The sequence below is a fragment of the Hippoglossus stenolepis genome, chromosome 8 (assembly GCF_022539355.2).
Source record: "Hippoglossus stenolepis isolate QCI-W04-F060 chromosome 8, HSTE1.2, whole genome shotgun sequence".
NCBI classification, from domain to species: domain Eukaryota; kingdom Metazoa; phylum Chordata; class Actinopteri; order Pleuronectiformes; family Pleuronectidae; genus Hippoglossus; species Hippoglossus stenolepis.
The window spans coordinates 2,890,906-2,915,028 of NC_061490.1; the positions used below are offsets into that span (position 1 = coordinate 2,890,906).

General features: G+C 40.2%; 1 protein-coding gene across 1 annotated transcript in view; it reads right to left on the minus strand.

Annotated features, from left to right (window-relative positions):
• The window catches only part of me1 (malic enzyme 1, NADP(+)-dependent, cytosolic), an 82,403-nt gene that overhangs the window by 23,657 nt on the left and 34,623 nt on the right, over window positions 1–24,123 (minus strand). Inside the window, exons 4-5 of the mRNA XM_035164360.2 lie at window positions 2,119–2,194; window positions 450–611 (exon numbers count right to left, since the gene is read on the minus strand). Coding sequence (XP_035020251.1) covers window positions 450–611; window positions 2,119–2,194 — 238 coding nt within the window. The remainder of the gene's footprint in view (window positions 1–449; window positions 612–2,118; window positions 2,195–24,123) is intronic.

A 24,123-nucleotide genomic window follows, 5' to 3' on the forward strand; every position in this document is an offset into this window, starting at 1 on the left:
CAAAGTATGGGATGCATATTTGATCATTTATATCATATATAATATGTGATTTATATCGTTTTTCAGTGTGTTTTCCGGCGCGATACGCTCACGGCGAGAGGAAAAAATAGACCAGACGGCGAAACCATCGCTGCAGAGCACGAGCTGTCCTCGGCGTTGCGCGGCGCTTCGCAGCCGATGTGAACAACATGGAGGCGGAAAGGAGGCGGACAGCTTTTCTTGGCGCTGCACTGCGCTGCTTGTCCGGTGTGAACCCGGCGTCACAGTCCTGTTACCTTGTGTCTGGTTCAGTCAAGCTAATTTGATCAATTTCATATATATTGTTGCGTTATTCATTCTGTAATTTTTTTTAATAAATGACTTTCCATCACTGATGGTTGTATACGTTGTATGTATAAAACAAGTAGATTGTAGTTCTGTAAACAGTCATTTTTGAACACAATTCTTACCTCATTGTCTGTGCCCACGTCCAGCATGACGGGCAGGCACTGCTGTGGAGGCATACCCCCACAGGCTGTGTAGAGAGCCAGCTTGCCCACTGGGATGCCCATACCATGGCAGCCCAGGTCTCCCAATCCCAGAATCCTCTCACCATCAGTCACACACACCGCCTGTTAATCAAGATAACTGTCAGCCATATTGTGCACCTGCCACACCAACTACCCCATCAGCATAAAATCTGTCAGTGAGGCTGCACAAGGTGTACTAATATTTGAAATTATACACAGCTTAAAGAGAAAATTAAGAGAGCAGCAGTTCCACCCCACTGTCTTCTTAACTTAAACCTTCTTCACTGAAACCAAGTCCACTCTGCTACCCAGAACCATGAGTATTTTCCTCAGTGTGAGCCAGGTCCTGCTTCACTCTCCTGGCTTTCCACTCACTTTACCGATTAAGCAATAAATAAGTTCCTCTGGGTAGATTCCACGGCATGAAACAAATCAATTGTGTAACACTTAATATCACCAGCAGAAGTGTTTAATTTGAAATGTTCCTAATGTTCTGAGTCTTTTATTTTTCCACCATCAGTGTGACGTACAAATCTTTGGCACAAAGGACTAACAGCCGTGTTCCTCCCACATTCTGACCGCTTTAAAGAGTGTCATTGCTTTTCCCAAACGAATGCTAAAAAGGCACGAGGACCACACCCACTGTGCCCTTAAATACCACGTCTTAATATGTAACTGAAGGACCTTGCCTCGGAGTTAGCGTCTCTCCGTTGAAATGTTTAACGTAAGGCATATTAGATGAGTTTACGATAAGACCACCTTGACAATGAGAGGCGGCATGTCAGCCCTGAAGTAAATGCCCTGCTGTTGACAGCTGTGAACAGGTGTCTGAGGCTGCAGGAATATTTGACATGCCAGAAATGCCTGCCGGTTTCGTCATTCTAAATATGACTAGATCATGACTTGCACAATGTTGATCCATACACATTAACTGTTATTGATAACAACCTAATGCAAGTGTCTGACACTGTATTTTTTTAAAAACATTATATTGTATAGTAAGAAAAAGCACAAACACCATGTTTTATTATATACTGTGAAATGTCACCATAATTATCAAATGCAATTAATTAAGAGATTTTTTCTCTTGCCTGACTTTTCTTATTAAATATTATTCAGATATTTTATTTTTAACCCTGTTCAATGTTGTTATGCTTTAAACATTGTTTGTTAAATTACATGTAAAACACACATTTTAAAATGGGCATGTATATACCTGCACAGTGATGGAGACAGTATCCGGTCAACCTCGATCAGTTCACAATCACATAGAGCAAATTGTATTTTCAGTACTTTCAGATAACAATATTAAAGTATTTTCTGAGTATATTTTGACTGTAATACTACTTGTATATCATTAAGGACTACATTACAGTAAGTCTATCACTCAGCATTGTTTGTCCTAAAAATGCTTTAAAAATTTAACAATTTGTTGACTACAACTATTCTGGTAATTATCCTTTAAGCCATTACATATTGTATTTTATATAACCCAATAATGACAATTTTACATTTCTTATGGACTATTTAAGATTTAGACCAGTACAGTAGTAATTATTCATCTATTTATCAAAGAGTAAATGCCACTGTTTGAGCAGATGTCATTTACCTTGATGTCTTTTTCTGGCCAGTTCTGCAGCAGTGAAGCAATGTGTCCAGAGTCATGAATGGTGATGAACAGCCCCCTGCAACACAGAAAAAAAAAAGATAAGATTCAATACTAATATCCAAAAGGAACCACAGGGTTATGTGCTGTTTCTCACACCCAAGGCTCCTGTCATGCTATACTCTGCCACTAAAATAACAATGGCAACACAAGAACTCAAATAGCTCATGAACATTTACAAACTTCTTATGAAAGATTTCATGGAAAAACAGCTTTAAGCTGTTTTAGTTCAGATACTGTTTGAACTAGAGCGGTTAAATATTGTCTGCCATTCTTTATTCTAACCAAGAACGTTATTGAATACTGATGGTACCTGGGATTTTAATGCTTAGCCCTGATCCTCAAGCCTCTGTAGTGAGTTTGTTTTGGACACTTGAGGGTCTCAGTTTAGTACCACACCCCTCTTACCAACCCTCACTCCTTCCTGTCCTTGCTCCCTGGCATCAATTTCCTTCTCTCTGTGACAATCCCAGGATAAAGAGATCATCTCAGCACGTGGGGTCCAGCTGCAGCGTCTTTCTTACCCTGACCAATCCATCTGGTTATACGGAGGAAACACCTCGGTCATGTGCCAGCGACAGTTAAAACATCACTATTTGCTCATAAATGTAAAAACCCATCCCAGGTCAACACTGTTGGACGGAAACGTTGAAGATATGTCGAACAGTTGGAAACAGTTTGAGACGTTGTTAAAAGAGACATCTGAAGAGACATGCAAATGTCACATAGAAATGCTTTGATAAACCGGGCATGAGATGAGGTACAATAAACCCTCCGCATCGTTTCCACTTCAACACCCAAAAAAAAGAGAAAGATTCCCAAGTTACAACAATCTATTTTACCCACACTGAGCTGTTTGGTATGATAGCTAATCTGTTATTGAGCAAATGACTATAATTAAATGTTAGAGGAGCTCATGCATGGCAAGAAACATCAGTGGTCCCAGGGCGGGGCTTGTTTCCTCTACATTGGTAAACAAACAGTGTTCCCTGTCTAATCTGTAATCAGTTAGGCTGAGCTCACACCCTGAACTGTAGGTCCTTTCACACCGACCGATTGTTTTCAGTCATTTTTGTTTTCTTTTTCAAGACAAAAGACAACAAGAGATAGACAATAAATAAAATGAGTCTGTCCACGAATCAAGAACAAAGTGACATTTGTCGTTGGATTTGGTGTTTATGTGGTGTATACATATGTGTTTGTGTTCTTGAACATGCATGTGTGTGTGTGCATACACTCGTCTGTCTGTGTCACACATAATAAATCTGAAGAAAGCTTCAAAAAGACACTCAAAACTGAACACTTTCCACTATTCTCTGACATTTTGCTGCATAGTCAAATCACTAATCAAACAGTTAGTTGCAGCTCTATATAAAATTTGATTTGAAGAGAAACTTACTATAAAGCTCTTAAAAGTGACACAATCCCCTCTATGCAAAAAGCTCTGCAGGTCATACAAAGGTCACAGACACAGACTTCTGGCAATGTAATTTCACACATCTGCATATCAGCATATCTACACATGAAAATGAATGTGTGCTGTTTGAATTGCACCATGGGTAGATCATCTAAAGGGTCATGTCTGTGTCTGAGCTGTGGGAAGCTGGATGAGGTTTGACTTTATACAATGTATTTGAGTGAGAGAGGAATAGGAGCGGAGAAAAGGAGTGGCCTGCTGAGCGTGTGAGCCACTGCCAGCAACAGCATTATGAGGAATTCTGGGAGAAAGAGCAGCAGTGGGGCTGAAAGGTTGACCCCACAATACGACTGTTGGAAAACAACTTTACAAGATGGATCAGAGCAGACAGGCAGGCTCGACATGAATCCTAATCTGTCAACCTGAATGTCACCAAAAACATTTTGGGTTCAGCTTGCCATTATTCCTCTGCTCCTGAAATTCTCATCCTCTGCTCCTCTGTACTTTCATAGAGGTGGTGACCTCATGACCTTTTGCCCCTGATGAGTATGTTAAAGTTGAACTGCAGGAGCATCTGCGACACCGTCCCGCAGAGCGAACAAGACATATAAACATGAACCACTTCCGTACAGAGATTCTGCCGTGTATCAAGAGTATCAAGAGCAGATCACCAGTGTCTCATGATGTCAGAAGTCCTGCTGTTTTAAATCCGTTATCACTGCCTGTTAAGATAATGATGATCTTTTCAGACCAAGAATTTTGAACTGGTGTCAAGTGGATGTGTTTGATAAGACGGATTTTTGTCCATAGAACCACAGGCTCTGTATGTGTCTGTGCTTAGACCGTGGGAGAGAGAAATTAAATTGGAAAAAAATACTTGTTTTATAAACTTGTGTGAGAACATAGTTGCAAAGTGAAGTCATTTTGCCTGCTAATTTAGGTTAGAATTTCAGTTGAGAGTTCAGGGGAAATTCCACCCTCTGATATTTGTATGGTTGTTAGGTTAACATGAAAACAAAACCAGATCATGTCCTGCATCATTTCTAGTCTACTAAAAAATCATAACCATCTACAACAGTGGTTACCAACCTGTTGTGATCAATGACTGCCTGCAGGCATATCAACAAACTCAACAGTCCCTTTGTCGCAACTGTCACCATCATGAATTACTTTTAGTTATCTTATCTAGTGATGTGCGAGCAGATATTAAGTATGTATAGTAGTATGTCACTTACTTTGTAAAAATCAAACAGATGCCATAGGAGGCCACGCATTCATGTCTAATAGGAAAGGTTACCGCACATATGCTTTGAGAGTGCATGGTCACCACACCACAAGTAAAGAATAGCTGCCTAAAAATGCATGACTAAAGTCAAAATGAGGCAAATTACAGACACCACCAGCCTCATAACATATGTTGTTAGATGTTATTTGATCTAATTGGCTTTTAAAGGATGGATGTTGCTCAAAACACCATCATCTACAAACTATGTTTGTTAATGACAGATCGACGACTAACCACCATTGGCAAACTAACTGCCACACAGAATGTTGAGCATTGAAAGCTTTGGATGTCAGCTGCCAACGACATGCAGGCCTGAACCATATCCCAGCAACAAAAACACACTCGGCAAACTTTATTAGAGTCATTCTGCAAAAAAAGAGTTAAGAAAAGCAACAGATGGCAGGACGTACAAACTCTGTCATTAATCAAATTGCAAAAGTTATAGAGCCAATTCAAGTCTGTGAGTTTCAAACAACTTGTAAATTCATAACAACCAACTCTGATGCAACTAGCACCAATTATTCTACTCACAAGAGCAAGAAAGGAAAATATAATTTCATGAAAAAATATTTGAAGGATCTAAAATATCAGCTGCTTATCGTTATCGGACACCCATAACTTCCAATGATCTCTATTAAATGAAGTGCCTTGATTGGGAATTATTTTTAAACAACATATTTCTTTTTATATAGATGCTCAGACAGTTAAATGCACATGTGTGTTTGTATTGGTGCATGTATGTCAGCATGTTGCTCCTAAAACAACCACAATGAACAGCATTCGCCTCATTTTCTAGATGAGAGGAGTGCCACAAAGCGCGGAGCTATGTCTGGCTCCTTCTGGAAGAGAGTGTGGCGAGAACAGAGGGGCTAAAGAAAACAACCTGATGGCCTAAAACAGCAGCACTACTGACCTGCGGCCCAACACAAAACACACCCCGGGGACTGTGGAAAAGCTGCAGGGGGCCAGCAAGAGGAAAAGCTGCTTTCTGTGTGAGGAAACCCGCCTCCAATCGTTGACCCGTGTCCACACAAAACACCACCAACCGCCATTCTTCACCCCAACGGCATGACCTTAATCTCCCCTGTGCTCGGCGCCCTCAGTTAGCGAGCCACATAATGTTCAACTGACACAATGGACACAAATCACTGAGTAAAGACTGTGAAAATATTGTCAAAGGTCACAGTCAAACAGTATGAGATTTTTGAATATAATTAAGCCCAAAATCTGCACCAGCAGACACATATAGTCGGTCGGTGTTCACTGAGAAAAAATGACAGGGAATTTTTGTATTTGTTTGAAAGGGCCCTAATTGGAAGTGAACTGAGCCAACATCTTAGATTGGGACTCTGCCCAGCGGGAGGAGGTAAATGTCAACTAAGTGCGGACAATTCCTGTATTGTTTCTGTGTGTAACTTGAACTTTCTCACTTTAAAAAAACAAATGCCTGACATTTTGTAAAAGCCTCTGAAATGTCACTTTTACAGAGAGCAAATGTAACTGTTGACGGGCAAAGCCACAGTTCGAAAGACAATGGGTCACATAAAACTTATATATGTCTTCAAATACCAGAATTTATGGTATCTTTCCAGGATACAAGAAAAGAAAGAACTATTCAAAGGATATTTATAGATTCACAGATAAAACACAAGTCTAGCAAAGGCTTTATTTTTCTCTGAAAATCACTTGCTCACTGCCAAAGATGCTATACTATCACAGTGAATGAAAAAACGTATTGCAGAGCCATGGTCTCTATACCCTCTATTCGGGAATGATACAAGGGAAGCGGTTACCTGGATAGCACTTTAGTAGGTGCATAGCCCACTAGTGTCCTGTATGACAAAGCTGATAAAAGAATATAACCATGGTTACAATTGGAATATGATAAAAGTATGATTTTTGTTGAGCCTCACAGTGGAGCCATCAGTATGTGAAACCTGACACTGAGCTATAAATCCAAACCCAGTTCCACAGTGGAAAATTTGTGTCAAGTAGGAAAATTCAAAAATGGAGTCGGGAAAAATACAAAAAGGTTTGTGCAGTAGAAATGTATTTTGGCTTTGAATCTGTGTGATGAACTTGTACACCTAAAAATGTAGGGGATCCTGACCCCGGACTGGCAACCACTGCCTAGAAAACTATGCAGCAGACGATCACAACGGTGACAATAGAGATACTATTTCACAATCAAGAGTACAAAACACATATTACGATTTCTGTGTGCAGAGTAAATAATTGATCATGACCACATGGAATTACTCTCTAAAAATATTTAAACACTAAATATAGTAAGTTATATGTCTGTATACGGTTCATTTCCAACCCATTATAACTGACACCATGCACTGCTCATAGAGATTTGCTCATAGAGTTTTGTTTATACACCTCTGTACCTGTTCCAGCTGTCAGCCAGCTGGAGCTGCCATTGGACCCACAAATCTGTTACTGTTAGACCTATTACTTTCTCATTTACACCAAGCTGTTTGACATAGCTGACTTACCGTGTCTAAATGGTTATGCAACATGAAGAGTTATGCAAGTCACGCAAAGCAGCATAGAAAGTGAGAGATAGTTAAACACATTTAGCGCACTGTGTAATATAAGCCTGTGTATCACCTTTATAGAGAAAAACTGATAACTTCCTCAAGACAAATTGACTTTATCAGCATATTATTATATTATTTTTCAGCGTCTTAGCTATAAGCTCAATAAATACAAAAATTGTCTGCAGAACATTGTCTCGGTGAGAATGTGTTCTCGTGAAAGCTGCTTGTTGGGTGCCCAAACTCTGCTGAAGAGTGTTAACTTTGTCCAAGCATATTTATCCTTGCAACTCATACAGTTAAGCTGAGTGTTTCCAGCTGTAATGATGCAACCTTTGGATTGACCTTTGCTTTGACCAAAAATAATTGTTAGTCCATTTCTCTGGGAAAGCGCAACGTTGTGCACCTACTTTTTTTCATTGACAGTTGTCATTATGTGTGTCATCGATGACATGCTGCACAGCCACAGGAGGGGACCACCGTGAAAAAGAAATTGCTGTCAATTTCTTTTTCTTTTTTGCATTTATGAATTGTCTCGCAGGCCAGGTCAACCTGTCTTGCAAGCTGTATACGGTGCAAGATTCCCCACCCCTGCTCTACATTGAGCTGTGTCTATATAAAATGGGCCTCTGCAGTGAACATGCAGTGGATAATCATTGAAGTGTGACCACTAGCACAGTACGACACTTGTGGTAAATAAAGGCTGAGAAATAGCCAAGGTACTGTCTGCCTTTCACAGAGAAAGAAACACATTTATTCAATTGGTGGAGATCCGTGGCTTTTCAAAACAGGTTCAAACAGGAGCACCCCTCCAAAATTAACACACTGGATCCTTCTGCCAGACCAGCTGCTGGGAAATTTGAGATATAATTTTATTAAAGTTGGGAAGTTAAACAGGTCTCCACAGAAACAAAAACATTCCATTGCCAATAACAACAGTTTAATATGTAAATGTTCATAATAGATTCATAATATATTCGTCAACACCGCTTGGTCAGGGTTAAAATGGTCAAGAGTTAAACTATGATAAACCACAGATTTTGATGTGCCAGTATTTATTACCAGTAATGTGTTGGCTCTATCTTTTTTAAAACTGGATAAAACAACAACCTAAGAGGCGACAATGACTCACTTAAAGAAACAGTAATCCTGTTTCAGTCATTGCCAGTTGATGACTTCAATTTGTCAAATTAGATCAACAATTAGACAAACTCTAATGAATAGATTGGACTACTCTGGTCATGTGGGGAGTTGTCTCTTTGATTGAAAAACAGGAAAATGAATATCTGTATTATCTGTACTTTATTCCATGGCAATCTGATAGTTTAAATATAAATGCAGAACACCAAACTTGGTAGGATTCAGTCTGGACCAAAGATGCAGACCCACAGAGACCAACACAATGACATTGCCGCCCATACAGACATTCCAAGCATGGATATAAAACAATTCTAATCAACATGAGGCTTTTATTACACCCTGGTTACTCGGCAGCTAAAGCAGGCACAAACAATGACACAGAGGGATTTGGCTGATTATTGGCTACAGCAGGGTCTTGGTTATGTCTCTGTCAAGGTAAACCAAACATTTCAGCCATGGCCATGATATTAGGATAAACAGTGCTTTGGATTTTGCTCCGTGCTTTAATTCGCATTGAAGATCAATTTTCTCCAGTCGTTATACTCACCGTGGGTTTGACATCCTATGGTTATTAGCTGAGCACAGCATCCTCTAAAGCCCAGCACACAGACATACAGTACACTCACAAGGAGACAGGGACATTTATATGACTGGATGTGGTATCTGACCACAAGCTGCAGAATGAACTGACGGCACACTATTTAAGCAATGAGACCACCGGTTTCAACTTTCTTGCGTCCTTTCTTGAGTGGTATTTAATAAGTCAATGGTTTTCCATGGAAAGAGAAGAAGATATTTTTACGACAGAGATTAGATCATATCTTGTGACGAAGTGAATTTTATTTTAGTTTTAATATTGTAGCTTCACAACTTGTTGCTTTTTTCATACTGGTAATTTCCAAAGCAAGTATGGTAGTGAAGCTGTCAGCATTAAAAATAACACAGTCACCCTGCAGCACATATGAAGCAGCCAAGCAACTGAATGAACCAGTAGAGGAGAAGAAGAAAACTCAAAAGGGGGTCTGGCAGTGCCAATCAATGACCACGATCATGCCGCAGCCTGGGCTGATGTTAACTCTGCCCAGTTCAAAAATAACTAATTGCAATGGAAAGGATGATCGTTAAAGAAACTAAACATACAACAGGGCTCTGGAAGGAGGAAAAAGTGCTCTGTAAACACAAAAAGAAGAAGATTTATATATAAAACGACAAAGGGATTCGGATAGTGGGTGAATAATTTAAGATCCGCGCAATAAACACAATTAACCCGCCCATAATCCATGTCTCCATTTCTGTCTAAACACATGTTCTGTTCTCTGTGATTGTTCAATCAGTAAAATACACTTGTGTAGGAGATCTGAATGTTTTTATGTGTGTTATTTCTAGGAATTTATCTTTGCAGCAAGAAAACAGTACCCAGTAATTATTGTTCAACACAGAGCTCTTATCCCTCAGAAATGAGACATGACAGGCAGGAAATCTCTTTCCAGTCTCCTCTTTTTCCTCTCCCTTCACACCTTCCTCTCTCCATACAGTACGACTCTCCATAGACAATGCACTCTTCTTCTTCTCCCTCCCACCCTCGATGGCACGCTCAGACTTTGACAGGATTCCATCACATTACAAATACTCAACATGTTGCCTGAATCACGCTCTCTCTTTACACAAGTGAGGACCAGTTCCAGTCCCTGGCCTCAGAAAACCAAAACCCACCCCCACCTCATTCCACTGCAGCCCACTGAAATCAGCCCGGGTCTCCACACAACAGCTAATCTTTCCCTATGAAGCTTTTCCAAACTAAGAGAGAAGGGGAAACTGGAGAATTTCAAGCCAAAATGAACACAGTTTAGCGAATCTGATCAGCCTTTCATCACCTTGGGTAACATGCTGAGGCCAAACAGAAAAAGACTGAATCTCTGAAACGGGCCAAACTGCAGGTGATGAAAATAGCAACCAGACAGTGTGGGGCTCCGGGGTTTCAAAGGCTGTCATCTGCTATAGATGTCTGGGTGAAGGAGCGGCAATCAAGTGTCCAGACAACTGCTGTGGAAGTTCAGTTTCTTTTTCAGCCAACCTTACATAACTCATGGGGTAAGAAATAGCAGGAAAAGGCCCATTCCAGAACAAAGGCCCTGCTAAAGGAATTAGAGGCACAGACCTGATGAACCCAGCTGGCTATTAGATGACTTTCAACCATCTGCAACCAGGTTTTCCATTCACTCGCCTTCTCACACATGAGATTTGGGGCATGCCAATTATGTTTCGCGTGGGATGCAAAGTCACTTTCAAAAGCCATTGGTTTTGCCTCAGTCAGTAACTATCCAAGGAACAGTTGAAGCATGTTTATTTGCAAATGCTGCTTTGTGTTAGCAACAGTGGTCGAGACCAGATCACATGGTGCATATATGGGAACACCTAAATCATCCAAAATTCAAGTAGGTCATATTTTCATGGAAAACAGACACACAGTTCACTGGTGATGGGAGACAGAATGCTGTTAAATCATGAAGCATGGGCGACTATGATTTATGGTCCAATGTGTTCCTTTTGACATTTACAGGAAACGATGGAATCGATTTCAGGGGTTGTCCACTATAAAACAGATGGAGAAGTGCTTTAAGAGTTTCCTAATCTTCATGACTTATTGGTGAGGATATATAATGTGTAGTATATGACACTAAAGAGGAAGTTCAAATCATTTTGTTTTACATAAAAATGAAAGTGCAATTGTGACTCACTGCACATCTTCATGCTCTCAAGATCATTTAAAGCTCCAGTGTTTAGTAATAAAGGAGGGTCTATAGGCAGATACTATTCATACTTATGTTTTAATTAATATATAATATATAATCACGTGAAAGGATTAGCCATGCCATGTTTCTATAGACTGTATATAAAGATGGAGGAAATGAGCTCCCCAAAAGTGAAGCCAAAGCATCTTGATTGCTTTAAATGATTTATTTGACACTATAAAAATGGGGGGAAATCATGATTGACAGCTGAGACTAACTCACAAATGGTAGAGAACACGTATTTGCAGAATCACGCTACTGTGGCTCCATCCCCTATTCGCTGGCTGCAAATCTCAAGATAGTGTCGTACGTAGCTTGAATACTTTTGATTCCAGCTCGCTCCCACATAAATAAATTTATAAATAAACCCTTTATAAATAAAATTGCCAGTGGGAGGGAGTTGAGATGCATTGTCCATCTTTATATAGGGCCCACAGTCTAGGGTTTCTACAGTAGCCCACAATGGGCAAACCAAACACTGGCTCTGGAAAGGGCCTTTCACAGTTTTACATTACCTGAAAGCCATTGAAGGTTCCCTTACCCAAGCATTCACATATACACATTGCTTTAACTTGATGTTGGCCGTGCCTGATGCTCTGGTCATAATGATCATAATGACAACAACCACAGTTTTCTCTTGGGAATATATAGCTAAATAAATAAAACATAGCCTAGCTTGCATGATCACCTGCCATGCTAGCTGTCCAAGCAATGCTAGAGGGAAGCACATGGGAAATCAACTTCAGATGAAACATGTACCATGTTCAGCAGTTGCCTCTGCCTCCTCTTATTAATTTTCACCTCTGATGTCAGGCAGGACCTGCATTTGAATTAATGCGATCTGATTGACTCGAGTGTTTGTTTAAACACAATTTGATTGGTTGTTGCTTGCAATGAGTTACCACACACAAAGCTGGCAAAGCAAAGCAAAGCAAAGCACTGTACCTCTAAGCAGGTTGCAAGGCAAAGCATTCAAATGTGTTGTGACATTTTGTAATTATCTGGAATCAAGTGAGTGGTGCAACAAGGGGCTAATCTGGTGTTTGCCTCTCAGACTATCTTATTTTATAAGTGAGAGTTGTGGGGCTATATGCAGTTTGAGAGGATTACCTGCAGACACTACCAAGGGCTGAATAAAGGGTATTGCCAGTATTTTTTAAATAAATACATTTAGAATGATTATTTTCCTAAAAACATGCTCATCTGTCAACTATAAGATGGTTAACCATGACATTGACCTTAGGCCACAAAATCTTAATCAATTCCAAGTGGACGATTGCTCCAGGCCTGTTCTATATATCATATTCACAAGAATGGGACAGACATACAGACAACTCAAAAACATTGCTACAGACAGAGTTAAGCCGCTTTGTAGGAATATGGAATAAAAGGAATGTTGACCTACCAATGGAAACAGACAGAATTCTCCTGTTTTATTTTTTAAAATAATGTCAACATTTATTTAAGATACATGGCTGTAGTACCCATGTGTCAAATGGTGGGTCACATAAGGAGAGGTCAGATAAAAAAGTAATAAAAAAGAACAACCTAAAATTTGAGAACTTCATAACATAGAAGGTTATCATCTTTGCATTCCACTGCCTGCTGGGCTGAGTCTGGTGTTTCCTTTGGCAGCGATAAGATCAGAGTCTAGATGTAAATTATCAACAATGTTGATGTAAAATGATACTTTGACATAATAATTTATTCAATTCCATTAAAAGTTCAAAATTACTAATCAATGAACATCATTTGTGATCTATCTTTTGTAATAGATGCTTTTGAGCAGTTTGTCACACAAGAGGAATGTGTGGTCTGTTAGCATGTAGCCCCCCGTGGGCCCTGAAGGGGATTTTTCAACAATATAACATGAAACTCTGACTGTTCTAATGCTGAGACCTAAATCAGATCAATTGTGCAGGGTGCCAGGGGAGAGGTCAAGTCTCATGTAATGAAAACAGATCAAAGAAAGTGGAAAAGAAAAGTCACCTGGGGTCAAATCCCAGAGGTCGGACTGAGTGCTGGTGAGGTAGTCCCACAGAAAATAATCATCACACAGTGAGATCATCTGTGATCAGCAGGTCAGAGTGTCAATTTTCTCACTTTCATTGAGACACTGAAACCCTGCAGTCAAATACACGTCCAGGATCAACAGTCTTCTGTTACTTCTATTCACATAACATAAACATTTTATATAAATGTAAAAGCACAACATTTGACCACAGACAGGACCACATACAAGGGAAATATGAATGGAATGATGGCCCCTTTATATTGAAATACTTTATATTCACATCGGGAGCGGGCCCTCTCTACGGAGGCCGCCATGTTTTTAACAGTAGTCCAGTCCAACCTGGACAAAATAAACACCTTTTGAGTTTGGAAGGGGAGGGTGAGGTGAGGGGTATTCATCTGCAACATGCAACTTCAGCACTAGATATCACTAAATTCTACACACTGAAACTTTAAACGTCGATCTGTTTGGAATGACGCCACACTCACACAGATAAACACACTCATCACGCTCAGCACATCTGACATATGTGTAAACTCAGACTGGGTAAAAACATTTGAATTTGTAAACTTAGCCAATATATGGAGAGCTGGAGGAGATGTCGGGGCGTGCTCGGTTTGGCTCGATTTGGTTGGCAGTACGCAGCGCGAATGATAGAGACACAGAGGAGTGGTGTAGGTGCAAGCTACTCTGTTGGACTGATTTCCCATTTACATTTCATGCTTTATTGATATAAAGAATATACAATGCTCTCCAATAAGCATCAGAGAAGCTGACAAAGACAGGTCATAGAGATTTATGCACTAATGTGCATGCACTCCTGTTGATGAAAATAACAGGTTTGACAGACATGCATTTTACAGGCTTGAAACATGCCAATAAATTTGTCAAATATACACCAGCCTGGCTCTCTTTGCAAATAAATCAAACTTTAGTATAAGACCTAAATCTATTACCACTCTACTATCACATGTCTTATTTACTGTATGTTATAGCTGTGGAAAGTGTTTAAAGATTGGAAGCGTTCTGATAGATTCCACCACTCAGAATGTCTTTGAGTGCAGATGGACATGTTCAAGTTTTCAGTTTCTATCCTCGGGCCAAGCGCATGACAGGACTTCACGGGTTCGCAGCCAAAGCTCAGCATAGAGCTCATGGAGCTGTCAAAACAAAGAGAAATTAGCTTTTAGTGCCTTCTCACCGCATCCATTAACAAAGCTGAGGGAATTTTTTTAAGAAAAAAACAAGGAGCCTTTAAGAGATATAAGTGTTAGTTACTGTAGGTCTCATACTATAGACAAATCTATGGCCGAATCTATAGAAGCGTTGTCCTTGGATGATTAATGTGGGGTTTGTTGACTTACATCTTATCAGCAAGAGAGTGTTCCATGCCAACATGAGGCTGACCCAGTTTGGTCTTCTCAGCATAAAAGATGTTTCCCTGTTGTGGTTCAAGCTAAAAAACTTTACACACAGACATAATACTGGCAATCCATTTTCTCATGCTTGGTAAGAAAACAAATTATATCCAGGAATGTTTGAACTATTCCATTAAGTAGTTCTTTTAACCATGACGATGAGAGTGATGGGGATGAAATGCAAATAAATCTGTGGAATACTCCTTCAAATCAGACTTGAGGAAAATTGTCATTTTGCTTGGTAAATGAATCTCAAACATGTAATTCTCTGTTTGGCTCCCACACACCCATGGCAATTCTTGGTAACACAGGAACAAAAAACAAAGTTGCATGTGGAGCTGAGGCTTAAACTGCCACACCTGGAAAAACAGGCATCAGACGGGCAGCTCGGCTCATCGACCGCAAACTGTCAAGCTCCATCGTCTTCACCAATCCACACGGTCCAAACACCTTCATCAGGTCATTACTGGAGTTAAATCATCCCATTAAGACCATAATGTGAGTTTTACACCGGACTCAAAAAGGGAAAGAAAACGGAAAAGATTTTAGATGACAAAGTGCCAATAAAGCTTTACTGTGAAATGGGGAAATTTTGACTTAAAGTTTTCCTGCAATCCCTGCAGAGACCAAGCTGGTTTCAACAAACGAGTGAGGCTCTTCTCCATGCACTATGGCAGTGCTTTGTAAGTACACACTTTTTTAATTTGTTGCACATTTGGGGAGGAAGGGACCAGAAAAAACAGCTTTGCAACAGTTCCAAAGTTACAGTTATAATCGTAATAAGATTATGCCTTCAGTAACTTCTGCACCACTAATTTCCAGCCTTTCTGTGTTGTGCTGAAAGCTGTAACATTTGTTAATCCCCATGTTCTTTTTGATGCCATTCTGGTCGGTATTTCCAGTCTAACACTGACCATGCCTCTTTTCTGGCCGCCTCCTATTTTGCTTTCGGTCCTGCCAATGCAAAAGTTGCAGGAGCAGACGGTTCCAACTTTTAAAAATAAAAAGCTGATCTCACAATTTACTGAGCAAGCAGCCCCAACTATAGGATGCTCACATGCAAAAACAAAGTCTCCATCTGCACACGCAGTACTCTCTCTCTTAGGGGATGGGGGGTAGTTGAGAGGGGTCATATTGAGTTGGCGGCATGATAACCTCACAGCAAGTATGTTCTTGGTTCAGATCCTGGTTTGGTCTTTTTGTGTGGAGTTTGCATGTTCTTGCCGTGTTTGCATGTTCACACCATGTGGGTTTTCCCTAGGTACTCCAGCTTCCTCCAACAGTCCAAAGACATGCAGATTGGAGACTCTAAATTGCCCATAGTGTAGGTGTGAATGAGGGTGTGATTGGTTGTTCGTCTCTGCATGTTGGCCCTGCGATATGTTTAGGACCTTTTCCAGGGTGCAGCCTGCATGTTGACCAATGACAGATGGGATTGGCTCCAGCCCCCCCACGTGACCCTCAAAGGATAAGCGGGACAGATAATGAATTAATTGATGGATGGTTGATATATTACATGTGGCATCTATTGAACTTCTGTCGATCATGATAATAATGGCGGATCCTGAATCGTGTTGGAATCTGATAGTGGTGGTGGACCACGATCGAGGTGGCAGCTGGTGGTGGATCCTGATGGCGGCAGTGGACAATGATTGTGGACTATAGTGGCATCCAATCGTGTTGGTGGATCCTGATCGTGGTGGCTGCTGATCGTGTACTATGATTACAACAAGACTACTTGATATACAATATGTCTCCTCAGATACTCGACCATTACTGACAATAATTCCTCAATTCATTGACCTTCCATTATTCTACAAAGTGTTTATTCTAACCAATGCTGTAAATACCCTTATCTTTTTGATGTTCTCCTTTACAAGTGACATCTATTGCACTTCTGTCCGTCCTGGGAGAGGGATCCCTCACATGTGGCTCTCTCTGAGGTTTCTACGTTCTTTCTACCCTGTTAAAAGGCTTTTTTTTAGTACTTTTTCCTTACTCTTGTTGAGAGTTAAGGGCAGAGGATGTCACACCTTGTTAAAGCCAGACAAATTGTGATTTGTGAATATTGGCTATACACACATATCCATTAAATACACTGTATTACATCATATATATGCAACTGGCTCCTACAACTCACACAGGAACAAGGCCACAGCATGTTGGTGGTCTGAAACATCTCTGCTGAAGTACAGGCAACCCTTCTTTTATAAATCCATTTCCAACAACTGCTTTGTCACCCGAACGATACACACACTCTTCAGCCTTGAAAGTGTAATAAAGAATTTGTATAGTTTTATTTGAATGTGTGTCTCGGAGGGCTACAGGCAGTGGTAACTGTGAAGAAATAAGGAAAGATAACATCATTAAAAATATACAGAGCCCATAAGTATGAAGCAGTGGAAGTGGCCAACATTTGCAAACATGAGGTTATTCCATAAGGCCTCGTATTTAACTCACCAACCTCTCCTACTGCATGTTTTATAGTTCTACCACAAGGTAGGGAAACCAAATACATACTATTTCAGATTATTACTGTAGACGAAACTTTGGCAGTTGTTTCAGTTTAAGTTAAAGGGGACATAGCATGCAAATTCCACTTTGTTAGTGCTTCTACAGGTTAATGTGGGTATCTGGCATGTCTACCAACCCAAAAACTCTGGGGAAAAAACACTTGCGCGTTTTGTTATAGTTCCTCTAAGTCAGAAACGTCATGCTTGAGCGACTCGATTGAGCTTTCTGGGTTTTGTGTCGTAACAAGGTACTGGAAGTCTCCCTACATGGTCTTGGCCCACTCGCCAATTGTTAGTAGATGTCAGTGGGGTTTTTGACCAGCGACGGGAGCTTGAGATTTACCCGGAGTATCAAATAAGCTTGATGACATGTTCAACAAGTCGTAATTTCCAGTGTAGTTTTGTAAAATATCATTACAAATAACCGAAATTTTAACAGAGTTGTTCAGAAAGTGTGCATATAGGCTTTTATGGACGCCTCATTCAACAGCTTCAGTAAAGTCAAACTGAAAGCACATAATAAAAAAAAAGAGAAATCGACAAAGATAAATTCCTTTTTGTGTCCTTCTGAAGGGGTGTGTCAGTGTGACTATTTGATTGGCTCTGAGCTAACAGGCTTAGTTCTGGCAAAAGAAATTTGACAGACCTCTCTGACCTGCAAGGCAAGGGTCACCTAACCAATGGAAATGTCTGAATGCATCCATCGCCTAATTTTTAGTGGCCTTGCAACCTTGTCTGCTTGTACTGCTGAAGAAGGTAAACAGTGTCAGTCTGTTCTTCATTGTTCCACATCTGTCATTCCTCGGGTTTATGTAAGGTTTGTGGAAGAGCAGATGCCTGAATTCAAAATCCAAACTTGAGTGACAGAAGGTCAGTTGAAGCCTGCATGGACCATGGCTGGATCTAGACCGGATGGGAGATTGACCAAAAGCCAAGCATGTCTGAGGTAAAGGGAGAGATAATCACAATGACTGCCAGGCAGGCTTTTAGGCTGACAGCCTTTAGCCCAACCAAAACCCTAAATAAATATATTTGTAATGATTTTATGGCTGTTTCTTAGAGACACTGGATTTTCACCCAAAGAGCCAAATCCAAGCACCTTGCTCTCTGGGCATGCTGCTCCACTTTCAGTCATGGAAAGTTATGACTATTTGAATGAGCAGTGATCTCTGGTACTGCAGGTCACAGACAAATCACCCAGGTCGTCTTATTTGAGGAGACAGTTAGTGAAAACATATTTAGTTTGATTACTTCCCATGTTTACACAGCAAACCGTAACTCTGCTGTGGATTTAAGTTGGGTATTAGCTGATACAATAATTTATAATACTATGGGATGTGGCAAAAAAAACTGGAGTACAAGTTTGTGTGCAAGTTTCATTGTTTTCGCTGTCTTGAAAACCTCCTCAGACACGAGCTCTGTATTATTATACAAGGTATTCAAAGTCCAGGGTGGAATTAATCCCAAATGTTTGCCACGTTCCTCATGAGGTCACCATTATCTCCTCCCCACTTCTCCATTACTTCTCTCATTCTTACAATGAATACTCTTCTTTCCTATTCTACAAATGCAGTAAACAAATACATCAGCATAAGTCAGGCAATCAGTCATAATCAGGAACAAATTCTTTCTGGACACCGGTTATAAGGAATGAGCAGCTATTTCTTATTCATGGTTTAAAGCAGGTCATCATGGTTCAATAATGATACGTTGTTAAAATGCTCCACAAGGCGAGGCTTGTATTGATGCTAATCAATCCAAATGAAGTAGTTTCTCTCACACAGATGCAGTGTGGCACTGTGTGTGGGCCTGAAGGGTGTGAGATCACAGCTCAAAAGCCCCTAATCTGCAAGGTTGGAACACTTCATCATCCAGCACGTGCCACTTCAGAAGTGGCCAAGGCAACTTCAGATGATGACCTTGAAAACCCACTAATTTAACCAAGCACCAGGACCTCAAGAGTCAGGTTCTAAACTGTTGTGATATTTTACTGGGTCATCATTTAATCATAAGAATCAGTAAAAATCGGTCTCCCGCAGTGGTATAGATATATATACATATATTGGTGCACACTCTTTGTAGTCTATACCTTGTTTGTTGCCTCCTTTAATCTAGGAGGACCAGTTATGCTCTACACCATCACCAATCCAAATCCTGTTACGCTCCAGAAACCCAAAACCCAGCTGCTTTGCCCAGACAATACCTCTAGCCCCCATCATCACAGATTACTTTCATAATGATGAATGACCAGCTGAACTCAGTATATAGCCTCTTTCAGATATCAACTCCAGAAACAATTGGGTCAAGACTTTGCCCAGAGTTTGCCTTTCACATATGAAAATTGCAAGCAGGAGTTTGTTCAGGTCAGATGCACATCACTGCACAGTTCATTCTCCAGACAATACCGTGCTGTATTCTCACATTGGCTCACTCAGACATTCTCTGCAGTAGTTACCAGGGGGCTGGCAGAAAAAAACTCTAGAGAATGTCCGTAGCAACTTACTCAGACATTTGCAGTTCTAACATATAGCCTCTGTGGATAATTTCAGATTATGCGGAGTTCAGTACATGTCTGAAAGAAGCTTATGATTTTGCGGCCTGCCTTTTAGGGGGTCTGTTACCTGCTTTCCTCTGAACAAGGACTGTGTTGCTCACCTAACTTTCTTCTTGGCTCCAGGCATAATTACTACGTTGCTGAAGATTGCCTAACAATAAAATGGAACACAGATGATGTTTTGGCAACTTTTTTATAGGAAAGTCTCAAATTACTCCAGGACAAGTACATAATGTTTCGTAGCAAATCTGGTGTGTGAGTGAGTACTTACAGCATCAGGATGATATAAATGCGACTGACAAACAAACTTCATAATGATAACTTAACATGTGTCCTGGTGCGACAGTGTGGCTCACTGATGAATTTTTACCAATGGAGCTCTATGACACAGACCACTAGCAGGTGTTACTGTAATGCCCTGTCCCAATTCACCCCTACCACTTAGCCCTACCCCTTATTTTCATGAGTAGCCGTGAAGGGGGAGTGTTGTCCCATTTCTCTATGTAATGTAGTGGTAGTGGCCATCTATCCCTTCAAACACCCCTTCAACAATAGTGTATCCAGGACCCACCTACAAACGAATGGGTAGGCGGAAATTCCCGAATGCTTTACGAATGGACGATCCGAATCAAGACGGCTTCCACTGCAGGTAAAATAATCATAAATACAAAATCATGCAAAATTACCATGAAAATATGTTTAAATACAGCGGAAAGAAATCTTATTTTAGTCCAGAAGCAAATTTAAATGTAATTGAATCGCTGTGACAGGAGCTTCAGGAAAATTACTTCTCACGCTGTCAAAACAAATGTAAACGAGTGGGAGTAATGAGTAATGTTCATTACTCCCTCGTCTTGATATGAAGTTTGAAAAAAACTTCCCTGCTCATTTTATAATGTTTTCAGTGTGGGGCAGATGTTTCTTTGGACAGGACTAATGTTACATTGAAATAACCGATGTAAACATTCTGACTGACAATGTATTGATCAATAGATCAATCTGTCCTGTCTGTCCTGCAGTTATCAGTTGCGTCCCTATTATAATGTTGGTTGATAATGGTTGTTGGCTGTCCCAATACCTGTTGGGAAGGAGGTGTAGGGCTAAGGTGTAGGGCTTTATAGCCCTCGAAACTGAGATTTTTCACTTCAAACTTAGGAGTACCCAGAATGCCTTGCAAATCACTGGCAAGCTGAGAGAAAGAGATCCACAAATGTATTATATGTACCTTTTGCACGACAACCTTTAAAAAAAAAAAGATTGCGAGCGCGGTAGTGTTAGCATGCTAGCGATCTTTTTTTTTGCATGATAATCCGGTATTTTCACATCATTTCATGTCACATTTCATACGTGAAATAATGCAGAGAATCCAAGCTGTTCAATTTCAAATGTCATTGATTCACCTGCATTAGCATAGATGTTATTTGGATGTTGTAGGTTTGTCACTTTAGTAACTGCAAACAATAGCATTGGTTTATTTAAGATCTCAAAACTGTCTTGTCTGTTTACATCGACAGCTACTGATGACATGCCAGGTTTTCGCTACGACTACTGATGATGTAACAGCTTCTTGAAGGGCTGTCCCAATTCGTAGGGGAAAATTTCCACCACTACCCCTTGTGACTCCGTTTCAAGGGGCAAGATAACCCCTTGAAAACAAGGGGTAGGGGTAGGGCCAAGGGGTGAAATCGGATTGGGCCTTAGTGTGAGTAAGGGTAACACTTGTTTGTACAATGAAGTCATTGCTGGTTTTGTGCTTTTTCTCACTCTGTTTAAATTTAACATGCAATGCTGCTCACTGTTATCCTTATCTACTTTATACACAGTGCATATTCAGTAAATATACCTAAGCTTTCTGACTTATCCTGAAATTTCGATAGGGTGTGCAGGGATAAGTGAAAATCTCAGTTACAGCCTGTTTACAACATGGCATTGGCAGTTAATATTAAACAGATATACTGAATCTATAGGCAGTAAAAGCTACAGTATGTCTGTAGGAGTGGTGGAAGAAAAAAAACATCTGGTCTTCACCCAAACCTAACTCTGGGGAGTTTAAGAATGTGTATGTTTTACACTTTCCAGCTCCTTACAGACAACTGTAGTTACAACAGAGTTAATAACCCTTGACCCTTAACAAGGAATCTGTAATGGGCTGCCAATGATCATCCATCTCCATCAGTAAGATGGATTGGTTCATGTCATTTACCCTGAGAGCTCCTTGAACATGCAGTCTCTTACTTTAAATAGGGCTCATTACAAGTTTATTTAAACACTTCTTGGCAGTGCACCACAGAAGCACAGTGGCACTGGAAATGGCTGAAATAAAATCGTATTATTTTCATGCAATACTGAGGATATTTTTCTGCGATAAAACATTATCAATTATCACAACTGAGCACTTTCAGTTGTCAAAAAAAGTAGACAACCCACAGTTATGGGGAAAACAGAAACAAACTTCATGTGATGGAGACATACAAACGTTCTCTGCTTAAACACTGTGTTCGCTCATGAGCTTACAAACCATTAAAGAGTAAGCATGTCCACTAATCTTCTGATGAAGTGAATGTGTTCCTTTGTGCAGCTCGCCTTCCTGCGTCTGCCCCGTCTAAAGATCAGTGAATCAGCCGTTATTTGACACTTAATGGCGCTTGACCTTTGGCCTCAGGTACAGAGCCCGGTGTCGGAGTGTTTAGTCTTCATGAGGCAGATTAGCTGGTCAAATCAGGCAAGACAAAGCGAGGCTGCTGCTTCCTAACAGAACATCTTTATGACTAAAAGCCAGTGATTAGAGACCTAATCTGCTGCTATGGTGGTCCCACTGGAAAACACGCATGTACACACACACACACACACACACATGCGCAGGCATTTTTAGAGGAGGATAATGAGTAAAAAACTCTGCTGCTTAGACCTAGATAGAAACAGAATGTTTTCATTTCGTGCTCTTGACACATGCAGCAAAGATTAGAGACGTGAGACATTTGCAGCCTGGTTATTAGCTCTATGACGCTGTAACTAGGCATTTATGGCTTTGGAATTAATAACAGGACCATGCTAAAGTGCTCAAAGTGTCAATGCTATCATGAAGCTGTTTAGCTGACATGATATTGACTAAGTTTACAATCTTTTAGCACAATGCTGTGAAATTAAACAAGACTACCTCCTCTATTTTAATGTTCCAAGCTCAGGGTTGCACTTAGTCACTTTGCACCTGAAAGACTGGACCATGGTTCAAACCAAGGTTCATGTCTTTGTTTCATTGTTTACATTTGATCCAGTTAGTTTTGGTTTCACATTGCAATTTAGGGAGCAGGATAAAGACTTTTGTATGACATGCATGTCCTGTTGTCATCATCTAAGTGTGCTGCATCTATCTATAGATGACATTGATTGGTTTGTAAACCTTTTTGAATAAAGTGGGTAGAAAAATGTGGGATTTCCATTTGAATTCAAAAAGAAAATGAATGAACCGGTTCACTTTTTTAATTCGTGGCCACTGTAATATCATTATGGTATTAGTATGAGAAAAATGTCAAAATGTCATCCTCCTTGATTAAAGCAATCCTGTGAGCCACTTTTCCTTCTTTTTCTCCTTCTATTGTTTAATGCCATTGTCCAAAATGTTTTCACACTGCAAACAAACTGAAACATGGTTCATTTGATTCAGACTGAGACTACCTCTTCGGCGCAAGGCTGTTTTAGATTTAACTGAGAAGTCCAAAATTCTCAACCAAACAAGATAGATGTGAAAGCCCTCGAATGAATTGGTGTTTTTGGGGTAAAATGCAACATATCATATATGCACATCATCATAAACCACCATATGAAAGCTTGCTTGTTTTGGGTATTTGTGAAGTAGAGGAATTTTGAATTCGATGATGGCACAAAGTTATGTGATGAGATAGTTATTAATTCAGAGTGAGGAATGGATGTTTCTACCAAATTTTGTAACAATCCAAACAATATTTGGCAAGATTCACTTTACAAAAATGACAACCTCATATCAATCCATCCTGGAACCATGAATGTCTCTACACAATTTTGTGCCAATCCAATCAGGAGAGATATTTCAAGGATAGGTGAAAAGTTGAGCCTGCTCATGGTGCTAGAGAAAGGATCATGGGATCACCATAGAAAATTAGGATCTAACCTTCAGGACTAAATTTCATGACTATGCAACAGCTGTTAAAGTATCACACTTAAAAACCAAAAATGTCAACATTGCAAACCATGAATGTTTGTAAATGTAGCAATCCTTCCAATATTTGTTGAGGT